Raw genomic sequence first — 13,950 nt, forward strand, 5'->3', positions numbered from 1 at the left:
TACGGCCCGTGAAATCTTTTCTATGGAGTTCTATCAACCTCATTGAGCAATCAAAATCTTTTCCCTTTTCAAGTTGGCACCATAGATCTTCAACACGCCAAGCTTCACGAGGTTATCCTTTAAACCCTTCAATTTCATCTACCAAAACCAAAACTTATGGTTCAAAATTCATGTTACACCAATTGGTTTACAAAAAATACTTTATTTTTCACCTTTTCCCGTGATTTTCTTCGTGATTAGAAACCAACATTTTGATTCATATTGAAAAAAGCAACTTAAAGAGCAAACTTTTGTATACAATCACATTATCAAATAAGCAATTATATTATATATGCAAGACTACATATACATATAATATAAGGACATATCAAAATAAAATAAAATTTTGTTACATTAAGGTTTTGTGAGAGATAAGATGGACAAAACTCCACCTGATTCCAATGCTCATTTGATAGATATACAAGAAGTATTGTCAGAAGAAGATGAAGGAACGACGTCGAAAACAACAACAGCACCTCAGAAACCGGAGAAACGAGGGAGGGCGAGGCCGGTAAGGCTTCAAGAGCCAGCAAGAAGGGCAGGAAACAAAAGTAGCCTAAGTAGACAAGTCTCTCTTGAAACAGGATTCTCTGTTTTAAGAGGGAATCAACAAAATGAGAGAGTTGCTCTTAGTAGGAGTGGAAGAAGTCTTGGAGGTTTAGGTGCTAAAAGTAGTGGTGCTGTTGTTGGAGAAGTTAAAAAGGGTGATTTTAGCATGTTTAAGACAAAATCATCTCTTACTAAGCAGAATTCTTTGATGCATATGAAAAAGGAAAGTGCTAATGAGGTGGATTATAATCAGAAGATTAATAATAATAACAATATTAGTAATTATAACAATTTTAATAATAATAATAACAATAACAATAATAATAACAATAAAAATAATAATACCAATAAAAATAATAATGGGTCTCAACACTCTCAAGGAGGAGATGATTCTGTTCCTGCAGGAAGATACTTTGCTGCTCTCAGAGGTCCTGAGCTAGATCAAGTGAAGGTATTGTTTACACACATTATTTTGTCACACTTTGTATGATATTGCAGTTATTGTAGACTTAGTGTATGTCTTGATTTTATAGATTTTGTTACCTATAATATGTAATCTTGCATTATGATGCCCTCCTAGAACTTTCGGTTCTTACCATATCGATGCTAAAGTTGATTTATATAATTGGTATGTCCTATACGACTATACGTCCCATAAATGGTATGTTCATTGTTCAACATGGTTTATGTCTATGGCATTCCAATAAACACCAATAATTAAAATTTTAAATTTTGTAACGCGAATTCATTACCATTACTACCTACCAAATGGAATTTTTGATGTTTCAATTTGATGATATTTTTCTATGTAGATACCTGAATTGTACTTGTTTTTCAGGACTATGATGACATTCTTTTACCCAGAGATGAAACATGGCCATTCCTGCTCCGATTCCCAATAGGTTGTTTCGGTATATGCCTTGGTCTTAGCAGCCAATCCATCTTATGGAAGGCGTTATCAATCAGCCCGGCGATGAAGTTCCTCAAAGTAACCCCTTTTATTAACCTAGTACTCTGGATCCTAGCCCTGCTCATTTTAGTATTGGTGTGTACCACTTATCTACTCAAATGCATATTCTACTTTGAAGCAATCAAAAGAGAATACTTCCATCCTGTTAGAGTTAACTTCTTCTTTGCTCCATGGATTGTAGCTATGTTTATGGCCATAGGAGTACCCCCAAGAATAGCACCAAACACCCTTCATCCTGCTGTTTTTTGTGTTTTTGCCATACCAACATTCATCCTCGAACTTAAGATCTATGGTCAATGGCTTTCTGGAGGAAGACGGCGTTTAAGCATGGTAGCTAACCCGTCTTCTCATCTGTCAGTTATTGGAAACTTTGTTGGTGCCATTTTGGGAGCCAGGGTGGGGTGGAAAGAACCTGCAAAGTTTCTGTGGGCAGTAGGTTTTGCGCATTACCTTGTAGTGTTTGTTACTCTTTATCAAAGATTGCCTACGAGTGAAACATTGCCTAAGGAGCTACACCCTGTATACTGTATGTTCATTGCAACCCCGGCTGCAGCTAGCATTGCATGGGAGGCTATTTATGGTGAGTTTGATGGTTTATCAAGGACTTGCTTCTTCATTGCCTTGTTTCTCTATATTTCACTTGTCGTTCGACCCACCTTCTTCACTGGCTTCAGGTAACCTATTTAAAGTTTCACTAGTATGTACACAAAATATTTACAAGCATAAGCATATATCTTCTTTGTATCCAATGACTAAATCATCTTGTAAATCTTACTTCCCTTGCTCAGGTTTTCAATGTCATGGTGGTCATATACTTTCCCGATGACCACTGCATCAATCGCTACTATCAAGTATGCAGAGCAGGCACCCTCGATAGGAAGCAAGGGCCTAGCTCTATCCCTCTCATTTATGTCTAGTACAATGGTGGCCATACTATTCATCTCAACCATTCTACATGGCTTTGTCTGGAAAACTTTGTTCCCAAATGATCTTGCCATTGCCATAGCAAAGAGGAAGCAAGGGAAGGAACATAACAAGAAGCCTAAAAAAGCAAATGGTATAAGGCGATGGACAAAACAGTCTCCCCTTTCCCTTGTTTCGTCTATGACTAAGAACAACTCATAAGCAAGGGCATCAAGAGATGAAAGCTTAGCACCAGATTTGATCTTTTGACGTTAATTGTTACTCTGTATGTATGTACCAATGGCATGAATCCCAACACTGGGTCAAAATAGTGGCTGATTCTTTTACCATTATTGTCATGAATGCTATAAGTTATATCCCTGTGAAAAATTCATCCTAATGCCGCGGCTATAAGCGTTTTACAAATTTGCAGAACCTTAACACATTGCAGATGCATCTAAATATGGTAAAGTCGACATAAAGTTCTTGAGCATAAAATTTCCTTGATGAGAATAATTGTTTTCCTTTTGTTGAATTACATTCCTGTATCACCTTCTGATGAAGATAGTATTGGATTAATCTAAGACTGCAGGCGAAAATGGGGGCACGAGAAGTTTAATAATAAAAAGGCGGTGCACAATTTCTATACAAAGCTTAGTTAAATTTATTCTGTAAGAGCTTGAAAAGCTAAACCATTTCCTGCATATATTGTGACACCGATTCCTCAGCCCTGGTATAAAACTTCATCAAAAGGCATCTATACATCTTGGATTATGGGACTAGTCTAAGATGGAAAATATGTGCTATTATTGTCTCCAGCTCCCTAAAGGCCTACAGTAAACATGATATACAATTATCAACTACTTGTACAATTTAACAGCAAAGAGCTACCAAGTTCAGGATGAAAAATGTACCTGCTCATGCCACTACGAGGATTAACTTCACCAATCCTTCCATTAGCAACAGTCAATCGCTCCTTTCCATTACGAGTGTCTAATTTTTCTTTTGGCAGATGTATTGTCTGTATAGAGCAGTTTATGAGATGCAGAACAATCCAGTCACGAATTTATGGAGATCTAAAATTCAAGGTGTATGAAATTTTTACTCAAAACTAAGCTAGACAAGCAAAAGACAACTGATAATAAAACAATTAATCAAAAAGTTAATTTTCAACATAATAAAACTTTCTTACATTTTGCTTATTCAGATGACAAGATTCCCATCTATTTTCTTTTGATTCCTTGAAGCAAGAAGTGAGAAGTCAGCAAGGTTCCAGGATAAGGGAAAGAAAATGCTTCAAGTTATTGTATAAGAAGGAACCTTTGCTGGAATAGTAGTGTTCTGGGGTAACTCAGCCTGTGCACAGTTTTTTGAATGGGGTTCACCAGCAAGTGAGAGCTGCAAAGTGTACAAGGAGAGCCTAATGAATTATAGGTCGATCATATCATTCTAAAGGAGGCATTAGTATGGCAACTGCAAATAATAATTCACCAAAAGACCAGAAAGCAAAGATACCTTGCTAAAAAGCTCTGTTGGAAGATTTGGCTGAGTCCTCTTTGATGTTTGAAACATAAATTCCTAGAGAAAAAAATTGTAAGGAATATGCTTCAAAGCAATGCATATAAGTATATAACTATATAAGCACCAATCAAGATCATGAGCATGACAAACTACCTTTGGTACAGTAACATCCCGCTTATTATTTCTGAAAACACCTATGTCTCCTCTACTAGCCAATATCTGCATACAAACAATGTAAACCAATTCAACTTTATTTTAAGTAAGGGATGAGTTGGATTATTGATGGAGTTAGCGCAAGATAAATTTTAACCAGAACTTTTGAAAAATTATGAAGCTAGCTGCTTCCATGATCACAGTAACTTAAAAATAAAATAAAATAAAATAAACACAATGTCTTTTGATGACAAGTATTCATTACCTTCCTATCAAGAGGCCGTGCTTTAAAGCTATGTACAGCTTGGTGTACAGCCATTTTCGAAACATCCACAGAATCACTCCTGCACAAAGCAATATCAACCCAATGTAAGCCGCCATCTGGCACAGAATTGTATTGCACCCTCAATACATAGGATGGAATAATCAGTTTACCCATAACAAATTAAGCTAATTATATGCAGATTAAGCATATTTAAGTAATCATTATTTCAGAAATGATACACGATTGCTTATGATCATTTCATAAATATTCAAAATGAAGCTCCTACATACTACAATATTACAGCAATGATCATGTACATGTATAATATACTTTGAAAAAATCTAACAACTACCACCATTTATTATCAATATGAATAATTCATATTGTACATAATAATAAACCCCATGCAAAAAAGAGTTACAATCAAAACAAGTGAACAAGCTATAAGATACAGATGCTATTACATACCCTTTTCCATCCTTATTTCCAGCTTCTATAGCGCTATCAGCATGAACTTTGTTCAAAACCTGTATTCACAGAGAGTATTAGTCGACAAGAATAAACCATTAGGACATAGCACACAGGTATAAAAAAATACTAAAGCCACAAATGACAGCCATAAAGGCACAAGGTCCTTTCCCATTGAATTTGCTCTACTCAAGGCATGTCCCCCAGGAAGGGATAATTGGCAAGTTGTCAAAATACAAAAACAACAACAAAGCCTTAGTCCCAAAATGATTTAAGGCTGTGAAAAATATGATTTCAAATTTCAGGTAGGCCCTACAGCAATTATAAAATAATAAATATAAAAAATAAAAAAGTTCTCGAGAAACAAGATTTCCGTATACAATTGATAACAGAGGCCCAAGACTGTATTTTATACAATTAATACAGGAGGGGCTTAAAGAAACACTAACACTACCACACTTAAAGTCTTAAACACAATAGTTTATGATTATTCAGGGTAACTCTCACTAGTAGACAGGTTAAAGGAAAGGTAAGCTAGCTTACATTTAGAAACCCACCACCCTCTCCCATAATCACATTTGGCAGAATTTCAGCTACGCTATGACCATTGTAGTCTCTACCCAAATCTAGTGTCAGCCATTCATAGCATTTTACTCATAGTAGTCAACCATTTTCTCATACCAAATCTGATAAATCCGTTTGAAATAAATGTTTGGTCTATGGTCCTTAATACACATCAGAATTTTATCATTTTATGCACTTCAAGCACCCATGTCATTGTCTGATGTTTCAAACAATCAAAAACTTACAGAATTCCAGACACATTTCAACACACAGACATATTAAGTTTCCCACATGGTAAAAGGCCATGCTACTAAATTAATACTGAGAGTCTGAGACACATGCAGAGGGCGGGAAATATGAATGGGTATCAAGTTCAAAGATTAATTTCCAGAGTCAGAGTAAATTGTAAGGTGCTCTTAAAAAGAAAAGTACGAAGAGAGAATGCTTATTAAAAGTGATGGAGACAGTTCTAAATCAAATTAAAGATACTAGCAAGGCCTAAAGTAATTCCATAGTTATGCATTTATGGGACCATATTATAAGCAATTGAAAAGCAGTGTAAATGCTATATTGAATGGACTTACAAGCAAAATTCAAAAGAGGCTAAGATATGGTTGTAGAGACAAATACATTCATTAAGCATAACACTTAACCTTATCATTTCGACAAACTGACGTCGATGCATCAGTGGAGGTACTCTGGTTTTTCCGTCCAGTTGTTTTAAGGTGAGAGGCCTATGAAGCAATACAACAAAATTTAGCCAAGATGTTTGAGAGCAACATCAACATCATCAGACATGTATTTTTGGACAAAGGGAACGTAAACAAGGCTAAGGCATTGATGCCTCACCTTAACATCTGGCAAATGCTGCACGGTTCTCTTTGAGAATGGGAGAACAGGAGCTTCAAGGGTCTGCACATTACAGAAAGAAGCACTTGAACAAAAATCTTAAGAAATATAACTGAAAGTTTCTTCTGAATTCACGAAGATTTACCTTTCGATTCACCGTTCTTGCTTTAAATCTGCAAGTAGTTGCTGTTGGATTTTCCACCTCTTTAGTGCTAGTTAACCTGTAAATGAATGAAGAATAAGTAAACCATATGCCAAAAATTTATAAATCCTACAGCTACTAACACATATTTTGGACTTGAGGTTGGATGATTAGTCCTTTTAACCAAAGGATAACCAAAGGACACATAATTGGAAGCTACTTATGATACAAATATAATGAAAAAAAAAATTATAATTCAACCTTGTCCTTCCTGCCCTGTGCGCGGTAGCTAGGGCTGGCTCCCTTGGAATTGTAATCCTTAGCTTAGCTTGCGAATTCAAGCCTTGTGCAGCAGCATCCTAAATGGATAGATCAAAGTTCAGAAGAAATTTGGTGAGTGATGCATGGAGACCAACAACAATATTCTTTAGACATAACACTGCACAGAAAATTGTATTCCCAGATTGCTTGGTTGAACATGGGCTTATCTAGGGCCTACGGGAAACTAAGTAAGCAGCTGCCTCCACTAGATGGGATGTAGGTCTTCTTGAGAGTGAAAATCCCAGTGTTTTAGTCAACCAAAACATCAGAAATTTCGACTTCTCAATGTTCCCATAGATCTTCTCAATCAAACAACCACCTATATTTTACAAATGCCAAACAAATGCAGAAACGACCTATCTCTCTACACTAGCGTCAAGCAAAAGGTAATTGCTATTATAGGGCTTGCTAAAATTCCAATGATCAAGAACCAAAATGCAAAGTAAAACAATATTCGGAATTATAAATACTATGTGTCCTCTCCTTATCCTGTATATATCATCAAGAGTAGGGTCAGAACACCTCGCATAATTACTGTACCCGTTTTTCACACACCAAATACGCAGAATAATAATCTTTTTGTGAACATTAACGATTGATTAAAATCAGATATGCAATGGAGAAAGAAGGCAGAGAAATCCATCAAATTTTGTTGAAGTGTGGATACCTTTTTGGGCAACTTGTGGGTTAGATTGACTGGCTGCTTTATATCAACAATCTGTCACACGAAAACCAAATACTAAATGATGGTAATATAAATTTTACAGAACATATCAATTATAAAGTACAGGATCAAAATAGACACATTCAACAAAACATATCAATAATATAAAGTACAGGGATTAAAATAGACTTCCTTCTAATAGATATGATATCATAAATTTAAGCTAACAAAGAAAACATAAAAACCACTGCATCTTATTCAATGATTAAGATAGTACAAATGAGACTGAAAGCATTTAAAATTCGCATGGGATGATCTTTTTTTTTTTCTTACCAGCTTTAAGTGCAAACTGCAAACATAATCTAGAAAATTAGCTGACCAAAATTATGTCAAAATAACACTTCTCTTAAATTAATTAGAGCTGCACATTCACATTTACATCTACGATGCATAAAAGGAAGTAAATGACTTCTTTAGATCACATAACATAATTCTCTACAAGAAGCCCAACCAAAAGGGAGAGTGTACATACCTTACGTAAGTGACCACCATCTAGCTTTTGCCTCTTTGAAGCTTGACTTTCCATCCCAGAATGAGTTCCTGAATTGCCTTCACTTTTCTGCAATCTGGCAGCATAAAATTTTCAATAAAAAGCAGAATATCTTCCAAAATTTTAAAAAAGGGAAATATCCATCCCATGTCTCCATCCCTAACTCACTCACACCAGATAAGGACAAGATAAAAAAGAAATGCCAAACAGCAAAATATCTTTCAAAACTCACCTAGAAGAACCATAAGCTTGATGTTGCTGATTTTGCTTTGCCAGCTGACTCGCTGTAGGCTTCATTAGTGTTGAAGTCTTTCGCATATACGGCTTAGCAAGGGATTTAGGCTTTGTTTTCATATTATCATGGGCCAAGTGATTGAAGAAAGTCAATCCTCTAGGACCTGGTATATTAAAGATTAGCAGTATTTAAGAAGCTAGTCAATGAATACCAAATACATTAGCAAATCAAAATGGGGAATGTACTAATTTTCAGATTATTTGGAGAATGGACACAGAGATCAAAAGTATTAACCAAGGAAACTCACTTAGCTCGAATAAATAATGCATGTTTACACAAGTAAATCACCGTGTAGTCATTTAAAAATAAAACAATATAAATAAATAAAAACAGGTTGCTATCTTCCTTGCTTCGGCAATTTTTTTGTAAAACATATTTATCGCTAACAAATAATATTGAGCTTTCACAATCATAAAATTCATAAACAAAAAATTCAGCCTCCTTTAACCAAGTAAGAATTCATTTTCTTTTTCACAGCATACAATTAAAAGGAAAGAATAACCACCAAAGAATAAAAGTTAGACCTCCATTTGAACACTTGGCTTGATTTTGGGAATTTAGGAAATTGCCGTCGTATAATTTTCTCAGCAAAGCTTGGCTACTGTCTTCTGCAACAAGAAAGAGAGGATATATATTTAAGATCAGACTAGCGCATTAACTAACTTATGAAGTCCATTAGAATTCAATCAAGGTTAATAAAGTCCACAACATTCCAAAAAAACCACCTCTGGCATGATTATAAGCATACAACCTTAATGATCAACTCAAAAATATATACAACAGCAATATGACAATTAAAGTGTATTTATTACAAGGAATAACTGTTAGGAACTACTCGCTTAACCGGTTAATTTGTGAGTGAACAACTACTCGCTTAACAGGTGAATTTGTGAATGAACAACTACTCGCTAAAAAGTTTTATCAAAAACAACTACCCTTAAATTTAAAAAGTTTGGGTGGCACTCACTTTCTGGCTACTAATTCCGACGAGTGAGGCTCATATGTTATTTTTCCTCCGAAAAAAAATTCACTTTCTCGTATATATTAATCAACCTTCCTCTTCTTTGCAAAAACTCAATCCAAAAAATCAAATCTTTATGAAAACCAAATCGTTGTTCCTTCATTAATTGGCGATTTTCACAAAGATTTGGTTTTTTAGATGGATTCTTTACAAGGAAGAGGATTGTTGGTTTATATATACGAGGATGAGGATATTTTTTTTTTTTTGAAAAAAAATAACAAATGGACCTCACTCGTGGAAATTAGTTGTCGAAAAATGAGAAAGGGTAGTGCAACTCAAACTTTTAAAATTTAGGGGTAGTTTTTTTTATAATACTTTTTAGCGAGTAATTGTTCATAAATTGATCTGTTAAGCGAGTAATTCCTAACAATTTTTCTTTATTACAATAAATGTCATTCTGTTTCCTTGTCTTTGTGTATGTAGTGTAACAAGCAAAAATATGCATAAGTTTCAAGTGTCTACAATGGCATGCTACATATGTTCAAAGTTCTTAAAAAAAGTTTTGAGAAACGAAGACTTAGATAGCATACAAGAATTACAAGAGCTATACATTAAAAAAAAAAAAAAAAAAAAAAAAAAAAAAAAAAAAAAAAAGAGTGAACAAATAAACAAAAACCTCAAGTAATACCTCTGCATGCCTCATCTTGATCGCAATACTCTGCGTGCTGATCAATACTAGCATTACCGTCATCATTAGACAATCTGTCAGTATATTTAGACTTGGGGGACACATCCACATTCGGCGAGCTCAAACCATTTAATGGAAATAGTTGAGCAACAAAAGCTGCAATGTTAAGTCAAAAGCAGAGCATGTCAACTTCACAAAAGAAAAATCAAAGATTTCGCTCCAGGGGTAAACAATAATTAAATTTCTGATAACAATGTTATTAGGAACATGTCATTATATAGCATATTCTAAGAAATGAAAATAATAGTCCTAAATCGAGCATTTCTAAATCAGAAAATGCAATTGAAATCAAAAGTCCTAATACTAGAAATTATTATTCCATAATTCAGAAAATGCAATTGAAGTCAAAAGTCCTAATACTAGAAATTATTATTCCATAATTCAGTAAACTAGTAAAGCTTCAAGCAAACTGCAGTTAGAAGTCACCAATTCACAATGCAATCCATATCTTACTTAAAACAGGCCAAATACCTTCCCATTTGCTCATACAATTTCAAAAACAAAATCAGCTCAAAGAACCCTAAAAATTAAGGCTTGGATTTCTTTACATTTTGTGATGGACAACATACCTTTCATTTCTCAATCACAATTAATATTAAATCAAAACCCTAGATAGTATTAATTCACATTGCCATTTTCCACCAATATCTAACATATTCTTTTCAATACAAGACAAATCAAACAGCTCTCTGTCTACCTACATTTGACCTCCTTAATCCAGTAATTCCTTCCCCCGTGAAATAATACTCCCTTCGTCCAGAATTAATTGTCATACTGATAATGTAATTTAATATAAACTAGTAGAGTGACAATTAAGAACTACAATACAAGTATGTAATTTTGTTCATAAATTCAAACACTAACATTTCAAATTAAGAAATCAAAAGATACCCAATTAACAACAACAAATCAACAATCAGTAATTTCCATCATAAAACATTAAATTACATAACAAGACATTCAAATTATCCACCACCATTTGATAAACCCAAACAAAAATGCACCATCTTTCAAAAATCCAAGAAAACCCCATTTCAAAAACGAAAAACATAAATCAAAATTAGGGTTTAAACAAAGACTACTTACGAGAAGGAGGATAATCAGGAGCTCTAGAAAACCACGACTCGGAAAATCTCGACTCAGCTTCAGACTCAGGACGAGTGAAATCAAAGAACCGAGTTGCATCAAATTCGTAATCAAAATCAATCTCAAAAACATCATAAACATGAACTATCTCCTCCTCCATTTCCATTTCTTCATCCATTTTTCTGGGTTTTTGCGCACAAATTTAGAGAGAGAAACACTGAGAAGAGGAAGAAGAGAGAGAAAATTGCGAGAAAAAAGGGTAGTAGAGTCCAAAATTTGAATTAACATTTAATAAGAGAGACAATTTCCGAATTTTAGAAATTTCGAAATTAATTTAATTTTTGGAATTTTATGAATTTTTAATTTTGCCCTTAACATTGTGATTCGGTTTTAGAGTGTTGAGGGGTAAAATGGTAAAATTGAGTGGAAATTAAAATTGTCTTTGTTTAGGGTGACAACGGTATTGGGTTTCGAACCCTGGATTTTGGGGGGAGAGGAGGGTGGAATGACGATTTTGCCCCTTGAATATTGGGGGAATTACTGGATTATACCTAACGGTTATATTTTGTGTGATTTGCCAGATGGTAGGACCCGCATACGCTTACGTCTTTTTATTCAAAGAGGCAGACGTTGGGAGTTGCATAGCAGAAGGGGTTAGTCCAAGTAAGACAAATAGAACCGAAAGTCCGAAACAATTTAACCATAAAGTTAAAAATCAAGTATACATAAAACCAGAATAATAATGTAAACGATATTCGATTATGAATATTTAGATATTATGAGTAAGTTTAAAATCTTTAAAACTTAAATTAGTTCTATATCAAATACAGAGTAGATTTTTAAAATAATCTTTGTTAAAATTTAATTTTTTTATCAGTTAACTCCATCGTCAAGTATAGCATACTAGCATGTCTTAGTGTGGAAGTTGGGATCTGTTTCAACACTTTTATATTTATATAATCTAGAATGTACTCGTGCTAATGCACGAGATATATGTATATTTAGGAAAACAGGAAAACAAATACTGCTCATATTATTAGTGGAAGTTATAAATGTTTCTTTTAGAAAAAAGAAGTTATGGATTCTTTATTTTGGAGATAGGGTAGTTATTTTACACATACACACACCAAAAAAAAATGCACCGAATTGAAGCATTGGTGTTTTGGAGAGTTGTGGTTACATGTTGGAAAAACAACTCTGCAATTATCTAATAGGTTAATTTGTCAATTACTACCGCAAGTTAGTACTACATTGTAAATTACTACCGCAAATTAAAAAAGTTGTGAATTACTACCGCAAAAAATTTTAAGATGTTGCGATTACTGTCAAACCCCCATTAAACCCAACTATGATGTCATTATATCACTTTAACCCGTGGTTAAAGCCCTTAACCATGACGTCATTATATCCCTAAACCATTTTCTTTTTTTTTTTTTTTGGTGGGGGGGAGGGGGGTTGGTTAAAGCCCTTAACCATGGTCAAACACGGGTTAAAGGGATATAATGACGTCATAGTTGGGTTTAATGGGGGTTTGGTAGTAATCGCAACATCTTAAAATTTTTTGCGGTAGTAATTCACAACTTTTTTAATTTGCGGTAGTAATTTACAAAGTGGTATTAACTTGCGGTAATAATTGACAAATTATCCTATCTAATATATAATTTTAGAGTCGATTCAATGAGGTTGCAACAAATCCCCAACCCTGCTTTCTCATTCAATCCCGCCAAAACATCTAATCCCTCTTATAAATATAAATATATTCATAATAAAGATAAGACCTTTTTCTCCAAATCATTCATTTAATTATATTTATCATTATAAATATATACTTTGTATATAGGTTAGCATACTGACCTTATTAATTTTATAGGCTTTGAACTATTTTAGTTTTTATATAGCATAATCATATGTTTGTTGCCTTTGATTTGTTTATTCCCTCATCATCATGCTTATTAAATTCGTTTTGAAATTTGGCTTTATGAAGATGATATTTGTTGGTCAATTAAATTAGCAGTTTAACAACTCGAGTCGGGTCAATCCGAATTAAGGTCGTAATTTATGCAGGTCGGGTTCGGGTTGGGTCATGCTTGAGTCGGATCACGTCAAGTCATACATCTTATCAGTTTTGGGTCAGGTTTAGGTCAAGTCAATAATAGGTTGGGTTACATTCGGGTCGAGTGAATAATAGGTCGGGTTTAATTCAGGTTTTCACGGGTTAAAATGAGTTAGGGTCATTCTAGGGTATGAGTCGGGTTCGGTTGAAGTAAATAATTTGCAAGTTATTCTTAGGTCGATATGTTCGAGTTGGGTTCAATTGAAGTAAAAAATTTGCGGGTTATAATTAAGTCGGGTCATTTTGCAAGCCAAGTCATTCTCGGGTTCAAGTCGAGTTCGGTTTAAGTCAATAATTTGCAGATTATAATCAGGTCGATCGAGCCATACTCGAGTTCGAGTTGAGTTCGATTCAAGCAAAAAAATTTGCGGGTTCTAATCAGTTCGGGTCATTTCTAAGTCGAGTCGTGTTCGGGTTTGTGTCTCAAATATTGGGTAAATCTTGGTTTCGGGTCGATTTCAGATTAGGTCATATCGAGTTCGGGTACATTTTTCAGTTCAATTTGTTAAAAATTCATGTAATGACGTTTACGTTTAATCATTATCATTCTTCATTTATTGTAAGAGAAATTATTTCACATAAGTTCAAATTCGAGCTAATTGGTTCAAATAAGTTTTAATAAGATATACGTAATAAGTTCATAAAAAAAAGGTAAAAAAAAAAACAGAATCAACGTAACTATATATCTATACTTCGATCAATATTAATAACGTGGTCTACATTGAATTTAAGGTGATTTGAAATTAGATCTGGTCAATAACATGTTAGATTTAGTTCAAAATGGGTTAA

The 13,950-nt window shown here is 34.1% G+C and overlaps 2 protein-coding genes across 4 annotated transcripts; one reads left to right on the forward strand and one right to left on the reverse strand.

Annotated features, from left to right (window-relative positions):
* The first annotated feature begins 323 nt into the window (after nucleotides 1–323).
* LOC145595740 (guard cell S-type anion channel SLAC1-like) lies at nucleotides 324–2,808 on the forward strand. The gene is made up of 3 exons (XM_081652161.1): nucleotides 324–1,039; nucleotides 1,427–2,232; nucleotides 2,347–2,808. The coding sequence occupies exons 1-3, from the start codon at nucleotides 416–418 to the stop codon at nucleotides 2,681–2,683; spliced, it is 1,767 nt and encodes a 588-aa protein (XP_081508287.1). The 5' UTR covers nucleotides 324–415; the 3' UTR covers nucleotides 2,684–2,808.
* A 283-nt stretch (nucleotides 2,809–3,091) lies between these two features.
* LOC145595749 (protein TPX2-like) lies at nucleotides 3,092–11,291 on the reverse strand. 3 transcript variants are annotated; one of them, XM_081652178.1, is made up of 18 exons: nucleotides 11,049–11,291; nucleotides 9,903–10,058; nucleotides 8,778–8,858; nucleotides 8,191–8,356; nucleotides 7,941–8,034; nucleotides 7,412–7,462; nucleotides 6,685–6,782; nucleotides 6,427–6,502; nucleotides 6,282–6,344; nucleotides 6,086–6,166; nucleotides 4,869–4,927; nucleotides 4,401–4,479; nucleotides 4,136–4,201; nucleotides 3,977–4,039; nucleotides 3,782–3,859; nucleotides 3,654–3,701; nucleotides 3,376–3,482; nucleotides 3,092–3,292 (listed from the first exon to the last, which is right to left on the reverse strand). In XM_081652178.1, the coding sequence occupies exons 1-18, from the start codon at nucleotides 11,224–11,226 to the stop codon at nucleotides 3,268–3,270; spliced, it is 1,569 nt and encodes a 522-aa protein (XP_081508304.1). In that variant the 5' UTR covers nucleotides 11,227–11,291; the 3' UTR covers nucleotides 3,092–3,267. The 3 variants fall into 3 exon arrangements, 2 of the variants coding, with proteins under 2 accessions (XP_081508304.1, XP_081508298.1); XM_081652172.1 differs by having other exon boundaries at nucleotides 8,778–8,861; XR_014103008.1 differs by having other exon boundaries at nucleotides 3,261–3,292; nucleotides 3,654–3,691; nucleotides 8,778–8,861.
* Nucleotides 11,292–13,950: the final 2,659 nt, after the last annotated feature.

This window comes from Chenopodium album, chromosome 2 (assembly GCF_948465745.1).
Source record: "Chenopodium album chromosome 2, dcCheAlbu1.1, whole genome shotgun sequence".
Taxonomy (NCBI): Eukaryota; Viridiplantae; Streptophyta; class Magnoliopsida; order Caryophyllales; family Amaranthaceae; genus Chenopodium; species Chenopodium album.

What these genes read in the sequence shown, in the direction of transcription:
- LOC145595740 (XM_081652161.1), top strand. Translation starts at nt 416, where the DNA reads ATGGACAAAACTCCACCTGATTCCAATGCTCATTTGATAGATATACAA. An exon ending in CTGAGCTAGATCAAGTGAAG is followed by an intron (nt 1,040 to 1,426) that starts GTATTGTTTACA and finishes CTTGTTTTTCAG; the next exon opens with GACTATGATGACATTCTTTT. An exon ending in ACCTTCTTCACTGGCTTCAG is followed by an intron (nt 2,233 to 2,346) that starts GTAACCTATTTA and finishes TCCCTTGCTCAG; the next exon opens with GTTTTCAATGTCATGGTGGT.
- LOC145595749 (XM_081652172.1), bottom strand. Translation starts at nt 11,226, where the DNA reads ATGGATGAAGAAATGGAAATGGAGGAGGAGATAGTTCATGTTTATGAT. An exon ending in AGCATTTGCCAGATGTTAAG is followed by an intron (nt 6,167 to 6,281) that starts GTGAGGCATCAA and finishes ATTGCTTCATAG; the next exon opens with GCCTCTCACCTTAAAACAAC. An exon ending in GGAAATAAGGATGGAAAAGG is followed by an intron (nt 4,480 to 4,868) that starts GTATGTAATAGC and finishes TGCTTTGTGCAG; the next exon opens with GAGTGATTCTGTGGATGTTT.